Source organism: Manis pentadactyla, chromosome 6 (assembly GCF_030020395.1).
Source record: "Manis pentadactyla isolate mManPen7 chromosome 6, mManPen7.hap1, whole genome shotgun sequence".
NCBI classification, from domain to species: Eukaryota; Metazoa; Chordata; class Mammalia; order Pholidota; family Manidae; genus Manis; species Manis pentadactyla.
In genome coordinates this window covers 32,380,763-32,405,414 of record NC_080024.1, presented here as the reverse complement: position 1 = coordinate 32,405,414, position 24,652 = coordinate 32,380,763, and the positions used below count along the sequence as shown (strand labels likewise).

The window sequence follows — 24,652 nt, the reverse complement described above, 5'->3', positions numbered from 1 at the left end:
GATGGTAAGTGTGATACAACATCAACTTCCTTTCCACAAAACCGCTTCCGTTGCAGTAAATAGGAAACAACTGAGAACATGAATCCATTGTCAGCTCTGAACACTGAAGGGGGAGGATTCTATCTGTTTCTGGCAAACATGAAGTCAGACCTCTGGTGCGTCTTTCTCTTCTGCTTCCAGGTTGAAGTTCTAACAGGTAAGTGGCCTTACTGAATATTTCTTAAGTTGTAATTCAAGTGAGCATTAAGAAAGCTCAAAAATAGAAAGGTTTAGCACCAAATAGAGAGGTCTTTTTTTCCTCCAAAACTAGGAACAATTGCAGAAGAACTCACACACATGGCTAAGGGCATTTGTCACCCATGTCACTGTTGATGGCCTTGAATTGTACTGCTTCCTTTGATACTGTGTTTTAAGATGACGAAAAATGTCTCATCAGATCATTACAATTTTAAATTACCTGCTTGGAGTCACCTGTTAGTGGATAAAGTAGAAGATTGACTTACTGTTCTCAGAGAAAGATGAAAGGCAAAATGACTTGTGTCAACAGAATGAAAATTTAACAGTCCTGGCATTTGGGCTAAGAATTCTTTCTGAAGGAGAATATAAAATGCAAGAGTTTTGAAAAGAAGAATTTTGATTCTAATCTTATCTGGGTGGTCTGCTGTCAGAAATGCCCTGGCTGCTGCAGTTTTTTCAATACTAAGTGTCAGGGTCCCTCTGAAAGACCAAGGAGTAGTGGATGATATAAAAATACTCGGCAGTCCCTGTAGACATTAAAAGAAAAATTATTCTGAAGTCCTGGGTTCTTTCTCTGAAATGGTATATATCAAACTCTACTTGAACAACTTAAATAATGCCACCAACCACTAAATTAATATATGTGTTTCTGCTGCTTCTTACTCAGTACACTTTTCTATTATTTTTGTTTTATCTTCAACTCTAAGCCATATTCTTGAGGCTGGGAAAAGTACAGGGAAATTATTACATTGGGCATTTCTATTAGCACAAACAGTGAAGGCGGAACTTTCGGTAAGTATAATATTATCTAGAAATACATTTTGTAGTGGTACAAAGAAATACATGTTACTTTTTTTTTCCAAAAATTAAAATTAAAAACCACAAAAGAAGAGTGGTCCAATGTTTCACCTTGTGATGGCTCCAGGTGGTTCAAATGCTCTTAAATAAAGAGGAGTGAGGAGTTAGAGTCTACTCATAAGTGCCAAGGGCAGTTTGGGCTACTTACTTGTTTAACTATGCCTTTTCTAGGACTAATGAAATCCTTTAGCAGCATTAACAGCAAATGAACAGCTTAGGAATTGATATTCATTCATGCATTCAGTCATTCATTCATTCATGCAGCACCGAGCACTTGCCAGGCAGGAGGCACTGTGCTAGCTGCTCTAGGTATAGTAATGAGCAAAACCAGGCCAGTTCCTGTTCTCAGAAAACTAACTGAATGGTTGAGAGGCATAAATCAAGTAATTCCATGAATGAATGATAATTACAGAAATAACTCAGTTCTTTCAGAGAAAATGTATCACAGAAGCTTGTCTAGACTAGCTGGGTATGGAGGTGGGGCTGGAGAGTGGGGCTCATTGAAGTTTTTCCTGTGAAGTGGCATGAGCTGAAATTGATTTGAAGGACAAGTAGGAGTAAATGGGGAAAGGTGGGGAAGAACATTTCATACCCTGAGAAGAGGAAGTGCAAAGGGCCAGTGGCAGGAGGGAATGCAGTAAGTTTAGGGTACTGGATGAAGGAGGATGTGCCTGACCACAGAGTGGGAAGGGGTTTGCAGTGGTGCGAGACAGGGCTGGAAAGGAAAGCAGAGGCCAGACCATTCAGACTATATGGGCCATGTGAAGGATTTTGAATTTTCTTCTATGAACATTGCCCAAGTCATTAAGTATTTGTTAGTACTACAAAAAGGCATTTTGATATGCCAAACCCATTTGGGTATTATGGTTGCTGATCGTGATTTGAATTAGCAATGGTGTTATTTCTGTGGAAGGATAGACCCATCCTAGGAAGAATTATTTCAAGTTGAGTCTAAGTTAATGAATAAATTGTACTTCTAGAATGAGATTCATCTTAGATTCTAATGGAATAAAACCAATGTTCACTCTCATCACACAGAAAGCCATGCCACATGACAAGCCATTTTTCTGTTTGACGGGTGGCAAAACTGAGGCATGAATGGCTACATGAAGATAGTAAACTGCTAACAATCTTCATATTTCAAGTATCATCACATTGCATTTATCTAGCAACTACCATTTTTAAAAGCTCTGAAGTCAGAGTTAAGAGCCAAACTGAACTACACGAAGGTCTTTTCTTTTGGCATCTTTTTAATCCTTTCAACTAAGTAGGCTTTTTCATCCCAAGAAGAAGTAGGTGTTTCTGACCTTCAGTTGATGTTTGAAGAGTCTCAGACCTGGGAAAGGCTAAGGGATGTGTTACATAGTAATTAGTGGCAAACCAATATTAGAACTCAAATGTGTCTGACTCCAACATCCACGTTTTTTCCACACCATGTTGAGATAAAACATAAATCTTTATTAAAGGAGAGAAATTCTCATCAGTTTTGTTGTTTGGTTGATGAATTAAGAAGCTGGAAATCTTGGTGATTTCTACCTTCTGTTGATCTCAATGTAAAATTTAAGAAAGTCTTCTTTTAATGATTCTGGAATAATAGGAGGCTCCTCCCTGTAGAAGGACCTCAGAAAAATGTGCACCTCTACCTGCATCTAGAAGACCCTCTTTCTAGACCTTATGGGCAATGGAAACCCTGTGGGTGACCTGCTGACTCCTGCTTTTGCAAAGCCCACTCTGAGAGCAGCGCAGGGACCGCACCTGAGTGGGAATGGCTGATGTCAGGTGGTGCTTGATAAATGTGCACGTCTCGTGCTGTGTTCTGGGAAGAAGCTGGAAGGATGACCCTCAGGCTCATGTTTCCAGCTTTGCTTTTGTCACCAAGGCATTGAGGTGGTGATTCCTGAATTCCACCACCTCAGGAAAAACAGCTCCTTGGTGTCTCTAGACCAGCTCCTCTCCAGAGCTCAGAGAGACCTGCTGAGCTGAGCCGACCTTTGAGCCCCTCCTGGCACCCCCTTCTAGTATTCATTGCTGGATTTTTAAAAGTCCAAATTGTCAGTCTTTTCTTTTGGTAGATGAATTCAGGCCATTCCCACTCAGCATAAGTCCATGCTTGCTTTTATTTCTTCAACATTACATTTATTTTTATTTATTTTCTTTGTTTTTGTATCCTCTTTTTCTGTTTTCTTTTTGTTGTTTTGATGAAGTTTCTTTTAACTCCTCTCTTTGCCTCTGTAATTTGGAAAGTTGACTACATTTAATTAGCCAAGTCATACCATGTTCAGAGCATCGTAACTGAATAACTATTTATTTATGATGGGATTGAAATAAATAAGGGCAATGGCCTTGCCTGATGTGCGTACGTCCCAGCTCCCCAGCGACATGGAAGCTTCAGGCTGTTCTTCCCTTCCCATGCTTATACTTCTCTGTTAGTGCACCAGCCCCATGTCTGGGCTTTGTTGAAATAATTGAAAATTTGTAGTTTCAGATCATTGCTTTGTTTCCTGTTACAGTATTTCTCTCCTGTTTCAAGAATCCCTTCTTTGCACTTAGTTCCCCTGTTTTCAGCGATAGCATCCTCCTTGCCCTCTGCTCCTGTATTGTGATCTCTGTTCTGATCCAGTGATTAGAAGACTTGCATTATTTGCTTCAGGTACTCTGAGCTCTCTGAATTCCAGCGCGGGCAGGGATGTTTTTCTTTTACTTTGCTGGGTCACTAATACCTTTACTGGGAAGAGGATCCCTCAACTGCAGTCTTTTCATTTAACAGTCTGTGGATATTCGTGCACTGTCTGCTGGCTTCCATGGTTGCGGACTAGTAGTTCCTTGCTAGTCTGATTTTTATTCCTTTGTAAGAAACTTAAAAAAAATTTTCCTCTAGAATATTGTAAGCTATTCATTTCAATATTGGAATTCAGGAATTCTACCTGGATATGCCTAGCTTTGTGTTTCTGTTAACATGACTTGGGACTGGGTGAGCATTTTCAGTCTGCAGACTTCAGTGTTTTGTTTTGTTCTATTAATTTCAGGGATATTTTTGTCCCAGTTGTTGTTTAACTAGATCTCTTTGTCTTTTCCCCTGGTTTCTAGAAGTGCCTATTATTCTCATGTAAGATCTTGATTCCCTTATTTTTTCATCATCAGTGGACAAAATGGATTTTATAATTTGCCGTTGCTGTTAACAACTCCCTTAGATGAAATGGAATATTGTAGTTTTTTAATTACTAGCAGTATATTCCCATTTCTTGGTTAGAAACAGAATAAAGATGTGTAGAGGGCTTACATTATCATTTTAGCTTTGCTCACTGTAAGATCCATGGCCTTGATTGACTCAGGACTTTTGATTCAGTCGACCTATACTTCTGGTAGAATCTTGTTTACCTGAGCCACATTGACACAAACATGGCACTTTCAACAAGCAGTTAAAGATCACTTACATGTAACTGCTTTGCATTTGAGAAACCAGACTTTTCACAGCCAACATTTATATACTCCTCAGGCTCAGTACCAAAAAATCCATTCATCAAAAATAGCAACAAACCTAACCTCTACTGCACTCATGAAGTCCTGCTGATTTTGTACTAACTAGTCTAAAGCAAAAATTTCACAGTAGATCCTGTTAGTACTTATATAATTATGATGAAAGTTTCTTGTCTATGTAAATCTATATTCTTCCATGTCTACAGGCAGGTCGGTCACAGAGTAATCCTTAGGAACTCAGACCCCATCAGAGCAAGGACTCAGCCTTTGTTACAGGTTCAAATATACAGGGTAGCTCAACACACAATGGTAGGTGAATGAGGCTGTCTAGGGAAATGAATGTGTTAAGCACAAAGCAATTTCATATCGAAGGAATTATGTTATATATTTTTTGGTGTATGATAACCTTTTCAACCACAGAATACATATGTGGCACCAATGTATTTGAGACAATTATGTACCAGGTACTTTAAGTATTTCAGACAATTATGTACCAGGTACATCTTGAAGGAAAGTAAATATCTGAAAATAACTTCCAAATCTAGTTGAATGTTAAAAGCTTCTTTTTTGTTCCTTTTTCAGCAATTAGGAAGTTGGACTAAATGATGGGACTAAGAGACTCCTTAAGAATGTAGACTCTGGTCTCAGATTATCTAGGTTCAAATTATGGCCCCTCTACATATTGGCTGTATAAACTTAGACCAGTTATTTGAGCCTCAGTTTCCTCATCTGTAAAATAGAGATAGAAATAGAAAAGCTGACTTAGAAGGTTCTCTTAAATATCAAATGATATATGGCACATAATGCATTTAGCACAATATTCAACATATGAGAAGCACTCAATGCTTGTTGTTATTATCATTATTATTTGGAACCTTTTGAAAGCCTAGATATTCATATAACTTCCAGATCTATTGGGCTTCAGAAAATTGACTGAGCATCATTCAGTTTGGTCTTTGCCTTTGGAGAGAGAAATAAATGTTCACCAATACACGTAAATAGAACCTTTTGCTCTGATTTCCTTGCTCCTCTCCTCAGCCCACTGCAGACATTCAACAATGCTCAGTCTCCATATTCTGCTACACAGTCATTTATTTACTATTACTGAGCTTCTAATATGTTTCAGGTCCTGGGATTAGTTCGGTGATGAAGCAGTCTCATTATCCTTGTGAAGCTCTTGGGTAAATGAAGACAATAGACAAATATAGCGTCAAATTGATATGTATTATAAATATACTGGTGTAAACAAAGTATTATTGAGAGCATAGAGTTGGAGACTTTGCCTAGGGGGTTGTTGGGGACTAATTTAAGATGGTTCTTAAAGAATGAATGAGGATTTCTAGGGAGGTAGAAGGGTAATGGGTGAGTCTAGTTTATGGGAAAAGAAGCAACAATGTGAAAAGAATGGCCAAAAAGTTTACTATGGCTTGAACATATATGGTCCATGAGATGATGAAAGGATTTTGTGTCATGCCAAGAAAAATGGTTTTTACCTTATAAGCAACAATCTAATTAAGAATGGTAAGCTGGGGATTGAAATGTTTTTTAGAAACATAATTTGGGGAGCAGCGTGGAGAATGGAGAGATGGATGTAGGGAGCAGCAGTCAAGAAGAAGCTCCCACAGATGAGGGAGGACATGAAAAGATCCTGGATTGGCAACAGGAATGGAGAAAAGCAATATAATTTGAGAGACACCTTGAGCTAGAGTCAACAGGATGTGGTGACCAGTGGGATCAGAAGAGTCAGAAAGAAGGAGAAATGAGGAAGATGGAGAACCTGAGGGTCAGACTAGTGACTTCCTTAAAGGACAAGGTTTGGGTTTGGTGAGTGAACACTGAGTTCAGTTTGGAAATGTTTCTCATGATGTGTTAGGAGGTAACCAGCAGAGATGTTGGAAGGAAACTGGAAACAAGGGGAGGCTGGAGATGAAGGTGGCTTACTGGAGGAGAGATGAGAGCTGCAGCCTCAAGTATAAACAAGTTCACCCAGTAAATGCCTTGTCTGTGTACCCAAAGGGCTCTCTGCACAGCAGCTGAAGGAAGGGAAGTAAAGCGGATATTCTTGTGTGTTGGTAGAATTCTTTCTCCCTTTCTTTTCTGTGGAAGAGTTGGGTTCATTTAATCACATGTGATTTCCTGCTAGGACAATTTCAAATCAATGGCAATGAAATAGCTAACAGGTAACTTGTTTGCAAATTAATTACTTCGTGAATATTGCTGCAGAATTTTATAGTACCTCTGAGATTTTTCCATTTTTGCAAAGAAAACCAGTTTTTATGAGAAGAAAATCAATCTTTTATTTTTTCTTACTATATACACTTTAGGGGACCATAGGTGTTTTATACCCCACAGAGTTCCTTGGAGAGTAAAAACAATTCACATACTTAGTGTGTGTGTGTATGTATGTACTCTTTTGGCTTTTGATTTTCTTCTCATTTTTCTTCACATTTTATGTCTTTTCTACAAATGTTAAGAATGTAGATAGGATTGGGCTTATTTTGCCTACCCTCTTTAGTGACTTCAGTCACTCCTTTAGATTATGGATGCCTTTGAATAGTAACGGAAGTTTAGAAATGATGCATATATAAAAATCTGCTAATCAAGATTCTAAAAGTTTTAGCTTACTAGACTCATAAGAAATGACAATGTTTTTATGAAAGGTGAAAAAAAATAGTACAAAGCATATTCTTTAAAAGGCCAGGATTTTTTAAGTAAAAGATCAGACGTAACAGAATCTAAAAACATTTCAATTTTTAGAACTTCACCTCTTACGTCACATTCACGTGTTGTGCTAAGCTAAAGTTTATCATTGATCACAGAAAATGTGTTTAATAAGCACTATCAATAATTGCAAACTCAGGAGATCTTATCATTTATAACTGTGAGATCTCTGTGGAGGTTTGTGGTTAGAAGTCTGAGTTGAGAATAAAGATAGCTGATTCGTCTCTTACTGTCTACGTTGTATGGGTTTTCTAAATGTTTTTTGGCAAAAAATTTCCAAGCACGGATAATACAACCGCTTATCAAGAAGCCTGACAGGAGAGGTTCTAGCAAGAGTTATCTCATACTGAAGAAATGAAATAGTTTAGATATTAAAAGAATCAACTTGTAAATGAATTCTTCTGAGCCATAGCACCATTCTCAGGTGAATGATCTTTTCTTCAGAGATTCTCTTAGAGTTGCCAAATGGTTTCCCAGATGGAAAACTCAAGTATTGGATGTGTGGAAACTTAAGTCAGGCTTCTTATTACCACATTTAATAATAGAAAGGTGACCTAGGTAGTTTTTAGGTTAAAAATGATCAAATGAATAATTAAGAGTGCCCAGTAGTAGCAGTAACTATGGAGTTACTAGCTAGTCCTCTGACATCAATATCACACACCCTTGGCACTGTCACTCAGAAATAACTTGGTCTTCCTAGACTGAACTAAATACTTCTGTGGTCAAGGAAGATAGTCTCATTCATTTTTCATTTCTCTTAACTCCCTGGAATAGCCTAAGAGGAGTAAGATGAAGGGACAGAGAGAGGCTTAAAGGAACATGGTTTCTCCTTTGGAGGCCCTAACTGCAAATTAATAGTTCTCTTGGTTGTTTGTAGTCTCCTCTGGATATGTTCTGGTCTTGGATCTACAGAGAATTAAGTGTTAAAAAGAACTTTAAGATGTTTTGGTCTCCCTTTCTTATTTCCCAGATGGAGAGACTGAATTTAAGAGGGGTACCTTAGTCACAGAGGCTTGCTAGTGGCAGAGCCAGAATTTTCCTCTGGTTTCTTTGGAAACCATTAGTATTGTATCGCTACCACCTTGCACTGCCAGCTATTACATTTCATCGTGTGTTGGGTTATAGGTCACAGCGGGCACAAAGGGGGAAAAGTGGCTGAGAAAATAATCTCCAGAAAGAGAAGATATCTGCATTGTGCACATGGTGGCTGCACCTGGTGAGCACATGGTGGCTGCAGACACTTTCACTCCAAGATCTCTTTGTGGTTTACTTGCTGCCATTCTGAAGTCCTTGGGAAAATTTGCTCTGAACGTCTCTAAAGAAACAGAATCAGCCCACTGATTTTATCTTCTGCAGCAGACGGTAGAGACATGAGACTCAAAACCATAGTAGTGCAACATAACTTACACTCAAATAAGTCCCCTACTGTGCACAGCACCTATTCTCATGCTATTGGTTCTTTCCCCTTTGCTTTTTGCTTACATTGTTCCCTCTATTTTAAAAATGAAACAAGAACTATTTTCCTTTTGTAAACTTAAAAAAAATTTATTCTAGAACAAAACATTTATACAGAAAAGTGAACAAACACAGATGTACAATTTCATGAATAATTATAAAGCATGCTACCTTATTCCTATGGTCACCACAGGCCAAGAAATAAAATATTGTCAGCATAACAGAAGGCTTTCCATTTCTGTTTTCCTTCCTGATTTCAACTCTTCTTCCCCTTTACACCAGAACCAATAGACTGAATTTTGTGATATTTGTTTATATTCTGTTTCTAGCCTTTTAGTCATCATTGAAGAAATCACAACATGCACATTTCACTTGTCAGAGTTTCAAGTTACATATTACATATATCTTTACTCTCCTCCTAGACAGTATGTTCTAGGTTGACAGGTAGTTTCTTTCAGCACATTGAAGATATAATTATAATTCCACTGTATCTTGGCTTTTGTTGTCAATGTTGAAACATTACCTTCAAGAAGCTACTGTTAGACTGAGAGTGATCTTTTCCTGGTTGCTTTTAGAATTTTTATTATGATACATCTAGTTGTGCATATTTTTTAAAAATTTGCTTGTATTTTATTGGGATTCTGAAATCTATGAATTAAGACTGCATTTTGAGTGATTTTTCTAACTTAATTTCCCAGTTCATCAACCCTCTTTTTACTATCCAATGCTTTTAAACTATCCAATGAGTATTTAACTTCAGTGTGGTTTTCGCCAGTTCTAACTGGTTGTTTTTCAAATTCATTTTTCTTTTTAGTTTCCTATGTTCTGCAGATATTATTACCAGTTTGTCTTTTATTTCTTTAAACCTAGTAAGCTCAGTTGTTTTATTATGTGGATCTGATAATTCTAATAATGTAATTGTTTATGGGATTGTTTCTGTAGCCTGTTTATTGTTATCTTGTTTCCTTACATGTCTGATTATGTTTCATGGTGTGCTTGTCATCATATTTAAATATTTGTAGATAGGATTTGAAGCCTAGGATGTTAAGTCTTTTCTTCCTGGAATAGTTTGCATTTTTACCTTCAGAAATCTCAGGGTACTAATAATCCAAAATCACCTTAAACAAAATTCCAGGATTGAGGTTTTCTGGACCATTAAAGCAAGTTGAAAGTGGGCTATAATCTTCATGAGGGCTGGTTTACATCTGATTCACCTGTACTCCAAGGAATAAAATCCTTTGGGAGCCCAGCTTACTGAGGAGAGGGTTTTCTACTAGATTTCTCACTTTGAAGACTCTGGGACTTGAGTCGTGAAAACCAAAGTTTGAATCTGGGGGCACATTAATACTCAGAGTAAGAACAGTTTCTAAGTTCTGCTTATCTCTCTGGGTTCTGGGTCTTCAAATTAAACCTCGCAATTTCTCCTCTTTGTGCCAGCTCTTTACTCCTTTCAATATTATTTTTGGACATTTTGTTCAGCATTTTTGGTTGTTTCTGTGTGGGAGTTTGTTTGAATAATCTGGACCATCATAATGGACAACTGAAATGTGTGTAGATATTTTCACAGTCAAATCCCCAGGTTGAAAATCTATTCTCTAGTACAATGAGAGATAAATTAAAGCCTGTGGATAAAGAGAAAAACAAATAACCTTGGTAATCTTAAATAACATTAAGGCAACTAATACAAGCAGAGTTGTGGCAAATGAATCCTGTATAACGCTAATCCCATTATAAATTGGAGTAGTTTTTTCGGAAAGCAATATGGCAATACATAGTGCTATAATAATGTTTAAACAGTTTGACCACATGTCATAGTATTTACATAAAAGCAAAATGCTGAAAACAATCCTGATATCCAACATTAGGTGGAAGTTTTAATAAATTATGATAGATTAATGTTATGGTCTATTAGTCATTAAAAGGGGTAATTATGATGGCTGTAAAAAATGGAAAGTTTATGATAAAACATTAAATGATAACAGCAGGACACAAAGTAATATGTTTGCTGTATAAAACAGATATGTATCTGCAAGATAAAGAGCAAAAATACACAAAGAGTGTTTCTGTTGCACTGGAGGTTTAGATAATTTATTTCCTTAAAAATTCTTACCATTCTTACATACTTTTCTCAAGAGTAAAGATGGAAATATCAGAATTAAGTAAAATATTGTCATGCTAATAATTTTTCTCAATTTCAGCATGGAACTTACTCATATTAAAAAAAGAAAAGGAAAAAAGAAAGGCAAAGAGCAGTTTGAACTTCTAACCTATTAACTCAGAATCTGCAGCCAGGCCCAAGCCCTCTCAGTTCTTCCTGCTGTGCTCCCCACATAGCTCACAAAAACAACCTTGTCTTCCTATAAGCTTAAAATTCATTTTAAGAAACAAAAGAGTAAACAAAAATCTGGAGTTTTACTCTTATCATCAGACCTTGCTTCCATCCTCAGTGGATGAGGTTCAGAGAAGAAACATTTCTGTCATTTGAAAATGGTTCATCTATTCTTTGACTTTCTAGCAGGAGGGTCTCATGTAAATATATATTTATATATAATCATTCATTTTTAGTTTAAGCTATTTTATACTTTTTGAAGTTTTTTTCCCAAACTACATTATTCCCCAAATCACTCGTTTGACTAAATGCTCATCCTCCTGCGATTTCAATTTTAAAAGCCACTTCTTCAAAGTGGTATTATCTGATTCTCCTATCAAAATTAGAACCCAAGCCCACCACCTTGATTGGAATACTAAGTGCTCCATTCTTGCACACAATATGGTGCATTAATACATATTTATTTGTTTACCATCTGTTTCCAGGATGAATGCTGCTAAAGGGCAGGAGCCATCTCTGTTAGATTCATACTATGTCAATTTATTAAATAATATATTACATATTATATATCAACATATGATAAACAAGTTTCTGGTTTGGTGTTTCTGAGGGCACAATTTTACCTTTGGTCAAACAGTTGTGAAATTCTTTCATTGTGGGGCAATAGTCGTAACTTTCTGAAATGAAGGGATCATGTTTGTGTTCAAACATAATTACTAGGGCAACATCTTCATAAAGTGTCCTTCTGCTTTGTTTTCTTTTTATCCAGGAGAAATCAAGGATTCTGCCAAGTCTGAGATGTTTACATTTCATAATGGAGGTGTACAAATTTTATGCAAATACCCTGAGACTGTCTGGCAATTTAAAATGCAGTTACTGAAGGGGACGCAAATACTCTGTGATCTCTCTAAGACAAAGGGAAGTGGAAACACGGTGTCCGTGAAGAATCCGAAATTCTGTCAGTCTGAGTTATCCAACAACAGTGTCTCTTTTTTTCTGTACAACTTGGACAGTTCACATGCCAGCTATTACACCTGCAAACTATCCATTTTTGACCCTCCTCCTTTTCTAGAGATTCTTAGTAAAGAATATTTGAATATTTATGGTAAGACATTGTTTTCATCTTCTGGATTTGAGTATATAGCCATTTTATAACTTTTCTCACTAATGAAACCAAATGAGTTTCTTTCGCATTAGAGTTCATGTTGGTGCAGTTGATGGTAATCATAGGCAAGGAATGTTTTGTTAATAATAATGATTAGTATTAGTAATATGCCATTTGATAGTGTAGGTTAGAAATAGAAGTAGGTTGCATTGTCTTTAAAACACATATGCCATTAAAAGTAGGGGAAGAAAATTAGGACAAATACCCAAGCCCATGGCTTTAATGGGTTTTCATGGTTATTAACTCTACTCACCTACAGTTTAAGGTTTTGGCTTTGTGCTGGGTTTGTGGAATGCAGTGAGATGATTGAAAATAGTTTTATACCATTATTTTTTCCCTTTTTTTGCAAAAGTATAGGCAGAAAACTCCTTCTTATTAACCACATATGTAAACATGTATGTGCATAGTGTCTTGGGTTTTAGTGTTTGGATCCTTGCTCTAATACTGATACGATGCTACCTGCTATTTACTGGATTTCATAAGTGTAATGAAGACAAGCTCCATTTGATTCAATAGCTCTTCTGGATTTGATAAAAGAATTAATGATTCATCACTGAAAGGAGAGATCTGATTCTCCGAGTTTTTCCCTTAACATGTCTTTTTTTCCAACCCAGAATCCCAGCTTTGTTGCCAACTGAAGTTCTGGTTTCCCATAGGATGTGCGGTTTTGGTTGTGCTCTACATTTTTGGGTGCATATTTATTTGTTGGCTTACAAAAAAGGTGAGCAATGCCTATCTCTTCTCACATCTGCTTTCTTAAGGAATATATCAGGGGTTATTCATTCATCAAGGTACATATTGCTCTTGCCAGAGAAATTTGGTTAACAGGTGGATGATGTATTTTCTTCAAGATATGCCTAGTAGTTACACAACTAACTTGGAACAGAAGTTTGATTTTACAGTGGCTTCACTCCAAAAGGATTTAATGGCTTACAGAGAGATATGTTATTATTCAAAGAGATAGGGAAATCGGGGCCAAGGAAAGACAGAAAGTCAGGAGGAAGGTTAAAACATAAAAATAGATGCTTTTGACTTTTAAAAATTATTAAACATGCACTGCAAAGATGATTCTACATTTCCAGAGTCAGAGCAAAGATGAAATAATTAAAATGTTACCAGTTTCACTCAGCAGGTCAGTGGAAAACAATTAGTGATAAAGTTGGTAAGGCGCTGGGAGTAGCTGAGAAAGAAACGGCTCCCTTCCCTACATGGTCAAGTCATCAGGACTCCTTGCTTTAAAGAAAACCACTGACTCAGCTGTGCAGTAAGATAAAACAACAGTAACAATAATGACAACAACAAAAATCTTTCTGTGTTGGGGAATATTTTTTTTTAGTCTTCCACAATACACGTCCTCAAGCAAAGACTTTACACCATTTTGCATATTATGCAGGTATGCTGGTCCTCAGTATATCCACAGCGTGATCACTGGCTAGACAGACAGCCTGTATGTATGCCAGAAGGGAGTTTGAAAAGAGAGAGAAAGGATGAGAAGTGTAAGATAGGGCCCACAATCTAAGTCTACAGGAGAAGGAATGATGAAAGCATAAACAAAAAAAAGGAATTCAGCAGAAAGCTTTTTACAGAAACCCCCCTTCATATTGCTCTCCTGCTCAGCTGACGTCAGGAGCCTCCCATACCCCTTCAACAAAGAAAACAGTAAAAAAAAAAAGACCATGGATGGATGCAGATGAGGAAAAACTGATGGCAAACCAAGCTTCTGACTTTTTCTTTCAGAAGTACCGACCCAGTGCGCATGACCCTAATAGTGAGTACATGTTCATGGCAGCAGTGAAAACAGCTAAAAAACCTGGACGTGCAGGTATGGCTCCATTTGGCAGGTTGGGCAGAGAAGAGTGTTCTTCATATTAAGCCTGGGTTTTTAATTTTTTATATTAAAGGAAGGTGAAAATGTGTCGAAGGCCTAATTTTAGTATTTTCTGTGAAAATCTGGACTTTCACTTGAACTAATTTGGCATTTTCTGCAGCACATCGGAAACAAACAATAAACTTGTAAACCACTATTAAAAGCAAACAAAAAATTCACAAACCACTATTATATTGTAATTTCTTCACTGATATTTCAAAAATAGAGAGGAGTCTAACTTTTCCTTGTTAAAAAGTTCAAGTCAGACAATGAACATGCAAATTAAATGCAAGTTACTGAGTGTGGCACTTGGGGGATACACAGATACATGGAGATTTTTGACTGAGATTTGGAAGAAACATCTGGGCTGGAGGTACCAAGGGGAAGAAGGAAAAATTGGTGACAGTATTATAATTTTGATGAAAGAACATGCAAGTTGAGAGTATGTGGGTGGCCCCAGTTAGGCAGGACTCTGACCTTTCCGTTCAGAATGAGTGTGGTCCGTTTGAGGGCCATTAGGTAGAGGAGCATCCAGAAAGCCTCAACCCTGTGGAAAGTTTTAAGTCGTTTGCCTTTGAGGTTGCAGTGGTGTGAGGTGCATTAAGAGACAGACACATTTTTGCCACCACTCAGTGAAATGCTTGTATAAAAGGGACATGCATAGCATCTGTTGTCATGGAGTTAAAGCAGGGAAAGGGAGCTAAATGCTCATTTAGTCCTCATATTTCAGATGAGAGAAATTGATGCCAACGTGTTCAATGACTCCTCGGCTTCTCCAGACAGTTAATGGCATAGCTTTGACACTAGCAAAGAGCTTGTGTTTCATTTCTTTGCTATTGAAAAAAAAGTCCTTTCTCTCAATCTTTCTCTCTGGAAAGTGATCCCTGGAAGAGAGGTGAGGGATCAGGGAGAGTGGGACAGGCCAGGAGGAAAAGCACATGAAGGGGGCATTACCAAGACCTCAGCTAGAGGCCACAGCACCCTGCGAAGTATGCAGACAACTCCAGGGTTGTGGTTCTGAAGGATGGGGAGGGGGAGATTATCCACCAGCTCCCATCTCCACTGGCTTGCAGTTGCCTCTGCAGGGTGCATTTACTCTCCTTTGTCCCTAAACTGTGCCCTGTGCTTGGGCTCACAAGTCATCAGAGAAAGCCCTGAGGCAGAAAAGCAGAGAAATGCAAGGTGGGGCTCTTGTGCTAGAATGGTCAGCACTTAAAGAAATGGCTACTCCAGCTGTGCCTGGCATCAGAGGTGGGCAGTTTCAGACCCCACCTACCAAGCCTAGCATATCATTTTGCAAAAGATGTAAGCAAATAATAGCTGTGAAAATGGCTAGAGTGTAAGCTTCTTGACGGTAGGCATGGTCTTCATTCTGTATTCTGAAAGTATTGCACACACAGTTCCAAGCAGGGCATGACTAAGAACTTTTGTCAAATATTTATTGTATGATTATTACATGAATAGCACCACACTGAGCATTATGTGTTGGGGAGGGGAGGGAAGCCTCAAGAGAGTCCGTAATGTAAGAGAGTTCCGTCTGTAATGTAATGTCAGTGGGAAAGTGATAACGGAGCGTGGAGTCACTCAATCGCAAAGTATAGAGTCCAGATAATGCCTGTGACAGGGGTTGAGAATGGGCTGGGTAAAACTTCATGGAAAATATGGAACTGGTACTGGATCACGAAGCATAAAGAAGAGTTTGGATGGGTGTGGGTATATGTGTGAGTGTGTGTGTATGTGTGTTTATAAAAGGCAGAGGAAAGGGGAAAACCTGTTGAAGGGTATTGGCACATGGAAAACTTTTAAAGAATTTATGCTAAATTTTGTTTCAGATGTGACCCATAACTCAGAATTCTCTGGCACCCCAGCGTGAACCACATCGGCCGGTTCTCCTGACTTGAAGTGCGAGCTTCCCTTATTCCCTGGTCTGACTGACTTGACTACACACATCTTCCAATGTCGTTTTGTTCAGTCTGGACGAGTGTGACTGTATCAGTCACTTGGGATTTTAACAGACTGTCTCAGGACTGCTGAGTTCTCTCAAAACAAACACCCTCTTGCAATTAGCTTTCTAGAAAGCCCAACTCATGTGTGCTCAACAAATAGACCTCACTGGGATGGAATCCCTGTCTTCACATCTGCTTCTAGCGATGCACCAGCCAGAAAACAAGCACATCTACAAATATTTTAAAAGATGCCAAGGGTACTGAATCTGCAAAGCAAATGGCTGCCAAGGGCCAGAATCTGTCTGCATTTCTCTACAGACTACCTCTTCTTCCTGTAGGCACAGGCATTCCTTTTTCAGTCAGACTGTAGAGGGAGATGCTTCAGAACTGTAGCTATTTTATTTCTGAGGTGTGGATATGTAAGTATACTATACTAATTCATTAGTACACAGTAGTCTTCTCCAAGCTGTGAACCCCAGGCCATCATTCCACCGAGAGTTTTTAGATGCCTTTTGCCCTCAACTTTCCTTTTTAAAGTACTTTTACAAGACTACTTGACAGATGCTCTGAGTAGGGAGCTATGGCTACATTTTTTTTCCTCTGCTGCTCAATGAAATATTATATATTTATAATATATATTCTACATATAGTTGCAGCCTAATGAATACAATTTGCCTATAGTCTCCCTACAAGAATATTTTTGCTCCAGAAAGACATTTTATTTTCCCAAACACAGTTAAAATGGTTTACTCTGCTGACTTGTTAACATCAGTGGTAGAAAACATTGCCCAAAATCAGAAGCGACTTTATTTTATGATCCTGTTTTTGACCATTATCTATGTTTTTGTGGAGCTATTAATTACAAACTAGGCTATTGCATAGATCACAGTAAAATTTCAAGCAAACAAATCCACCTTTCACTGTCAAGCATTGTCCTGGGGGTAGAGCCATTGGTGTATTCAGTATGAAAGCTGCAGTTCCTGGAGGTCACTGCCAAACTACAGCCATTCCGTCTGTGGCCCCCATCAGCCTGGAGCAGCCATCTAGACCTGGGTGGAATTCCAAGTGTTGAGAGATCCTCCTGAGTTCAGGGACAACCATCTGCTGAGGCTGAAGTCAGCCCCAGGACCATACGGTGTCTGCCTGCCTTTGTGAGCCCAGGATCTGTGAAGAAGCACAGATGTCAGGGAGTAACCAGCATGATTCCCTCTCCTAGCAGCCATTCAGTCTGGAAACTGACTCTGGCCCTTCAAGATAGCTTTCCTTTAAATACAATTTGATTGGGAAGATTTTTAAGTATATATGTAACATGTGATTATTTTTAGCTGGAATATTTTCTCCACTTCTTATCTGCATACCCAAGGCTTCTGAAGCAGCCCATGGGTATGTAACAGCATTTTTAACTTTTGGTAAAATGGGGCTATATGGCAGTTTTAAAATTTGTAGTTGCCTGCTTAAAGTTTACTTTAAAAGTGAGACCTGATGTTTCATTACGCATACTTACATTATTTTAAGGATGTGTAATGCCGGACGTGTACAGTACAGTACTGAATTTGTAATTTGAATCAAGTATAGTGTTCTTTATTTTCAGCTGACTCAGACAACCTGGCTGGCTTTGCAAAGGAGTTTTCCTGAGTTGTTTGCAGCTTCCTGGGTTGGGGGTCAGGGTGGGGCAGAGAGCCTTCATGCGGTCTCCCTGGCCTGGTGTCCAAGCCGTGCCCCGAAGCCCCCTCTTGGCACTGGACATTTCAAAGCAAGTTCTTGAAGGATACAATTTCTGTGAAATAAAAACTCATGAAATCGATTTTAGCAGTAGCAAGAAGTACATGAGGAATAAACATCTGATGTTCAGCCACGAAAATACCTCACAGTGTTTTCTTGGGGGAGGGAAATGATCCCATTGGCTGGTGCTTGCAAACTGGACTTTGTCCTTGAGACAGCCACATGATTGGGGACAGACACTCTGTGCATTTTCTTTCTTTCTCTTCTTTTTAAAATATTGAAACCACTGCAAACTTGTAAAAAAAGTTAGAAGGACAGCAAAAGGACTAATATCTGACCTTAATGCCCTATCACCTTTGAATAATATGTGTTTCCTATAAAGAAGAGCAACGTCCTCCATAATCACATTACACCATCAACACTAGAAAATTAATATTGATACATTGCTGCCATCTAATCCTCAGACCACATGAAAGTTTTTCCAGGTCCCCATAACGTATTTTGTAGCAAAAGATTCCACCCAGAATCTCCCTCTGCACGCAGTCGCTACTTCTTTGGTCCTTCAGTCCGGACAGTCCTCAGCCTAGACTTCCGTGGCCTTTGCTCTGATGTTTCTTCATAATTAAAATCAAGTTACTGATCCTTGGCAAAAAGAACACAGAACAGTCTGTATGGTTTCCTATTGTTTTCAATGAGTAAACATTTGTTACTACTATTATTTTATTTTGATGCTTAAATTGCCCCACCTTGGGCCAGCAGGAGCCTATTCAGACTGGCTCTGGTGTCCTAGCACGTCCCCGCCATCTTTCAGCACTTCTTTGCTTTCTGGATGAACACGACATTCCAGGCTCAGCTTGTGGTTTCCCTGCCTCAGTAGCTGGAATCAGCTGTTTCTCCAAGTAGGCCTAGTTTCTTCAAGTCGGGGATAGTTTCTGGAAGCCAAGATCGAGGCTTAGTGAATGTTCATTGCTACTAGGATTTCCCTGCTCCCAGGCCCCTCAGTGCACAGAGCTGGGATACACACACACACACACACACCAATATAGATATAAATATGTGTACGTATATGTGTATGTGTGGGTATACAAATATATATATGCATATATTTAAAAATAGATAAAAATGTGTATGTGTATATACCTATGTATGTGTTCAAATTGTGTACTTATATTCTTATAAATGAAAATGTGTACATATGATTATACACACACAAATACATATATATGCATATGTTTTACATCTATATTTATTTCTGTGCCTATCTATATATGCTGAGGTCCACAAGTTCACACTAATGCCTTTAATTCCAAAACAACACTGCAAGGTTCATTCTAGATTTATTTCTGTCTGTTATCCTTATTATGTTTACTTATTTGACCAATTCCCCCAGCATGAAATCAGTCTCCCGTCCTGGCTGCACCCGCCTCCCCACATGGGAGCTTCCTCTTCCTGCTCGGGTTCTGACTGGTCAGTCCCAGCTGCCCAGGCCTGGAATGGGCCCGCGTGGGCTCTGGCTCCTCACGCTGGGCTCTCCCACCCCATGGATGCCCTTCTCATCCTGTTTGGGCTCCAAGACCCCAGACCGGGCCCCTCTTCCATCCCCAACTCCGGGCCACAGTGGCTCCCGTGGCCGGGGGTGGCAAACCGTATGGCCTGTGTTATACACTGGCTCTCGGAGTTTGCCATTGTGTTCAGTTCCAATGGCCTACAGTTTTCTGGTTTGATACCCTTTATTGGCAGCCAGCCCTTCCCGGTCTCACTTCCTTGCTTCCCTACTGGCGTTTCTTTCACTTCTCACAGAATCTGCCTCTGCTCCCCGGGCTCCAGCCCAGGCCCGCCTTTGCCCGTCCAGGCCTAGCTGAGTGGTTTTCCTCTGTTGCTAGTCCTGCTCCTTCATCCTACCTTGTTCGTTACTTGACTGTATCTTCATTTTTGGAAACAATCCCTTCATTGCCCTCTTCACTTAACCTTTAAGTTATCTCTTTTTTTGGCATAGACTCTGACTGCATCACACCCCAAAAATATGGCTTGCTCCTTTTATTCCATCTCCCTTCTGTTTCCATTACCCTGGGACACGGGCTTCCTAGGATCTGACCTCCTTGTTTAGGAATACCAGCTTGAATTCTGATAAATAGATATCTCCACTTCATATGTTTCTTGCTGTGAAATCCACATTCTTCCCAAGAAGGGACCACTTCTTCTTTGTGATGCAACCCCTCTTCCCACTTCCAACCTACTCCATTTTATTTATTTTTTTCCTACTGGGTGGTTAAGATGCCTCTCAGTGCCAAGGAAGACAGGCTGTGCTTAGCTGAGTTGCTAGTTAATCTTTGTTCTATGAAAATGAGGAATAGGGAATTTGAAATTTTCCCAGATGGTGCATACATCAGTCCCAACATTTAATCTCCCCCTTCCAGGAAGGTGAGGAAGATGGTGAATTTACCAAGTTTTTCCTACATGAGGACAAGCTACCCTTGGCTGCCTTTTACTCTATGCCACCTTTTCTTTCTATCTTGTTGATTAGTGTTTATGAGTTCAGTGCATGAATCTGAGCTCTCCTCCTCCTAGCCATGTAATCCTTCTAAGGCAGCGAGACAGTCTGTTATCAAATCTAGAAATGACCCCTAATATCAGCCCTTGTGGATTCTTTCTTTCTCAGCCTTCCAAGTCCTATCCATTCTTGTGCCATTCAGGAACATGCTGTAACCATGACTAAAAGTCATCCCTTTTCTTGTAGTCTCCTTTGCATGGTGCTTATGAAATTTTTCATTTTCAAAAAGCTAATAGCAGTGGTTAGGCAAATTCACCAAGAATCTGGTCTCTACAGGTGGAGTTGGACTAAAGCCTTCAAATAACTACGGACATCTGCCACTGACCTTTCTCGTTAAGGAAGGTACCCATTGAGACATTTAAAAAACTGGTCTCTGATTTCACACGAGAGAGCTTTTTGTCTTCTTGTTAGTAAAGAGTATAATGGCTTCTAAGTATGGTTCTTTAACAAAAATATTACATCCTATATGTGACATCTCCTTTCGTGGTGTCTTTCTATTCTTTTTTTCTGACTTAATGGTGATAGTCCAGAATGACTGCAGCTCGTCTAATGGATTTGGCAGTCTTTGCCATCATTATTCCAATAATTTGGAAGTCATGGGAAATACCCTCTTGAGCTAGACTTGGAAGATACTGAAATTCAAAATGGAGCCGAATACCCCATCATGTGTCTAACACATCAGAGATGTTCCCCTAAAATCCCAGGATAAAATCCAGATACCTCTGAGTACACTCAGCGTTACACTGAAAAAAATGACATTCCATCAGAAATAAATTTTAATTACAAATATATATTTTCCCAGTCTTTTGAGAACAGGCCAAAATGGGAATGGGTTTCAATCAAGAGGTACAGCAAAACTTCATTACAAAAAAAAAATAAGAGAGAAAACATCCTCAGTATCAGAGCCCCTCGCATGCCTGGAGGCAGCTCTCAAAGCAGCTCCCCCTCCCTCTTTGTTCTGTAGCCCCCTTAAAGCAGCTTGCACCTCTCTTCTGTCCCCTCCCCACCTCTTCCTATTCAAGCCCCTGATAAAATAACTCTCTCTTTCTTCCTAATTCACGTTGTCCTTATATTGGATTCCTCTGGCTGCTGTAACAGATTACCATGAATTTGGTGGCTTAAAACAACACAGACTTATTCTCTTGAAGTTCTGGAGTTCAGAAGTTCACAATCAGTTTCACCGGCCTGAAGTCAAGGCACTGTCAGGGCTGGTCCTTCTGCAGGCGTCAGGGGACAATCTGTTTTCTTGCTCTTCTGAAGCCTCTAGTGGCTGCGGCATGCTTTGGCTTGTCATCACTCCACTCCCTGCTGCTGTTACATTGCCTTCTCCACTTCTGTGGTGGAATCTCCCTCTGCCTTTTTTCTTATAAGGACACTTGTGATTACATTTAGGTCTGTCCGACTAATCGCCATCTCAAGATGCTTAGCTAATCCCATCTGCAAACATCCGCAAAGTCTCTTTTGCCATTTGAGGTTATCTATAGGTTCCAGGGGTTAAGACTGGGATGTCTTTCAAGGACCATTATTCAGCCTTCCACAGTCCCCTAACCACTTGGGTTTTGGGGGACAGGGCATCCCCTATGAATCGTTCCTTCTGCCTCCAACCTGGGTCCTACACTTAGGATTCCCCACCCACTTCTCTAATTCTCTTTCTGAAACTCCACACCCATCCTTAACGAAGCTCCAGTTATTAACGCCTTTAGATTCTCTCCCTGTCCAGTGGGCCATGTTCTAAGTCTAAGTTCTGCAGTCATGATTAGTTTCATACTTCAGCTTACTGGATGGTGGGTGCTCATTACTCTCAGCAGAGAAGGTGCTGGGGTGGAGAGCAACAGGCCAGTGTGGGACTCAGAGCTGTGGTCAATGGTGAACTCAGATTTGCCAATTCCAATTTCCTTTCCATTACATCCATCAAGAGGAGCTGCAGACCCTTTGGCTTGTTTACTAGCTGGTCCTTTACAGCAAGCACATCCCTGAGCAACAAACTATACTTTACTCCCATGTTAAGAAAAGACTCAATTGTCTTACTTAGCCTGGAGCCCACCCTGTTCCTTGTATCATTGGGTCCCCATCCCAATGAAATAAAGTTTTTTTTTTTGCCTCATTTGTCAGAGCTTGTCAGAATCCTAAAAGAAGTTGACCTTAGCTTTTAGTGGCTATTTACTTTATCACTGTGGGAAGTGGGCTAGACTTATTTAAGTTATGTTGGGGTTTCCCCTCTAATGGAAATCAGGTTGGGGATCTTCTATTTCCCTCCATTCCATGATGTATATTAAATGCTGTGGGGTCTGAATTTATTTCCTAGCAACAGTCAAGAAAAATGGCTATTTCTGGGAAACATTCCTCTCTTAACATAAAGAAACATGAGAAATATGGGAACCATTGACTGTCTTCCAGTAGAAGCTTGGATCCAGCCTACACTTTCCAAACAGTGCTTTGAGTATAAATCCTGTTGGTATATGAGGAGCAAAGGAGAGATTTAAAATAATCAAATCTCTATCTTTCCCTTTCCTGCCTAATCCCACTTTCTCACCTTAAATTAATAATTACTTTATGCTGAATTCTGTGTTTCAAGCAAAATGTTACAGAAATCCAACTATCCAGATTTTCAAATGTCTAGAATAGTCAGTTTTATATGAGTGAAGGCAAGGTCTGAGATATCAAATCTGACCACCAGGAAAAGTATTTATAAAGCTCAGCAGAACAAACACAGAATCTCCAAGGATCCACAGTCCAATTTTATAGATGGTCCAAAAATGATTTCTTATGGTGACATTTCTAGCAAGTATGAGAAGCAGATTAGAAACTGTAGTCTTAGTTTTGACACCATTGCTTATCTCTTTTTGCACTTGCTTCGTCTTACCCAACTCAACTTCCTGTGCCCTGTATCCTCTCCCTGAACATTCATTTTCCAATCATCTCTCATCTCCTTTCACCCACAGAGGGTGACTGGAGGGGATACAGAAGGAAAATGGGTGGGTGGGAAACAAGTGGAGAGAGCTAGATGGAGGGGATTGTCAATTTCCATTTTCTTTCCATTCTTCCCCTCTTCACCAAGCCTTGTCCCTACGTTCAAGACCCCTGCCTACCCTCTAGGGCCAGTGATCTCCCAGTACCTCATCTGCTCTTGACCTGACCCCCTTCCTCATCCAAATTCTAACCACATGTGAGAAGCTCTGGCCAAAAACTGTTTTTGAATTAAAGGGTCATTGGAAATGAGGGCTAATCCCTGGGTTCTAGGACTCAGATGCTATCGTTTCTCTTCCCACTGAATCCTGTCAGTTTATTTGTAACTCTACTATCACCATCCTTGGTAAACCCTGAGAATCATGCAATTACCTCATCATCACTCCAGCAAGAAATAACTTGCCAGCATTACCCGAGTCTCTACAGTTTCCTCTGGTAAGCACTCTGAGTAAGAGACATGGTTAATCTCAGTCACTTAGGTTTCAGAGTTCTACCCCAACTTATCAGCATCTATGTTTTACTCTGACACCACAGCTTCAGCTGGGGTAATCTACCTATCTGCTTACTAATCTTCAGGCTCTTGGCCTGCAACTGGTTTGGATATATGAAATATAACTAAGAAAAACAATGAAAAAGATGTTCAGCATCACTATTTACCAGAGCAGTGTAAATTAAAATACGACAGCACTATCCACCCACTGGTATGGCTAAAATGAAAGTGTGGCCAAATATGTAGCAATGGGAACTCTTCTTCATTGCTAGTGGGAGTACAGAATGGTAAAGTCACTTTAAAAAACAGCTTGGCAATTTCTGATAAAGTTAAGCATACTCTTACTATAGGACCTAGCAATTCTACTAGTAGGACTCTTCCCAAAGAAGTGAAAACACTAGTCCTCACAAAAACCTGTATACAAATGTTCATAAGAGCATTATTCATAATAACTTAAAACTGAGAACAACCAAAGTGTCCATTAACTTAGTGATACCCAGGTCCAAATATCATGGTGACCCTACTTGTGATAAATAAGGAAATGATACATTCAAGTATTGGGTTTAACTTAGAACTTCAATTGAGCCTTTCGGAAAGAATTTACAGGGCAGAAATAAAAAAATGAAACCTCAGAGACATAACCTATGATTGAAGAACTAGACAGAGCAGAACACATTTCTACTCAATGCCTGAGAACAAATTTCTACTCAATGCCTGGAACATCGAAAAGCTGAGGAAAGACAGTAGTGGTGCCTTGAGGATACAGGGCAGAGAAATTGGCTTTCACAAGACCCCTAGGATAAAAACATCCTGCAGCATTTGTAGGAGCTTCAATTTAGGGATCTACTGAGGGTGACTCACCAGCAG

The 24,652-nt window shown here is 39.4% G+C and overlaps 1 protein-coding gene across 2 annotated transcripts; it reads left to right on the top strand.

Moving 5' to 3' along the window:
• The first annotated feature begins 104 nt into the window (after window positions 1-104).
• ICOS (inducible T cell costimulator) lies at window positions 105-17,620 on the top strand. Of its 2 annotated transcripts, XM_036928092.2 has the most exons (5): window positions 105-196; window positions 11,847-12,182; window positions 12,857-12,963; window positions 13,980-14,064; window positions 15,942-17,620. In XM_036928092.2, exons 1-5 carry the CDS (start codon window positions 139-141, stop codon window positions 15,980-15,982), a joined length of 627 nt encoding a protein of 208 aa, XP_036783987.1. In that variant the 5' UTR covers window positions 105-138; the 3' UTR covers window positions 15,983-17,620. The 2 variants fall into 2 exon arrangements, with proteins under 2 accessions (XP_036783987.1, XP_036783986.1); XM_036928091.2 differs by lacking the exon at window positions 15,942-17,620 and having other exon boundaries at window positions 13,980-14,918.
• Window positions 17,621-24,652: the final 7,032 nt, after the last annotated feature.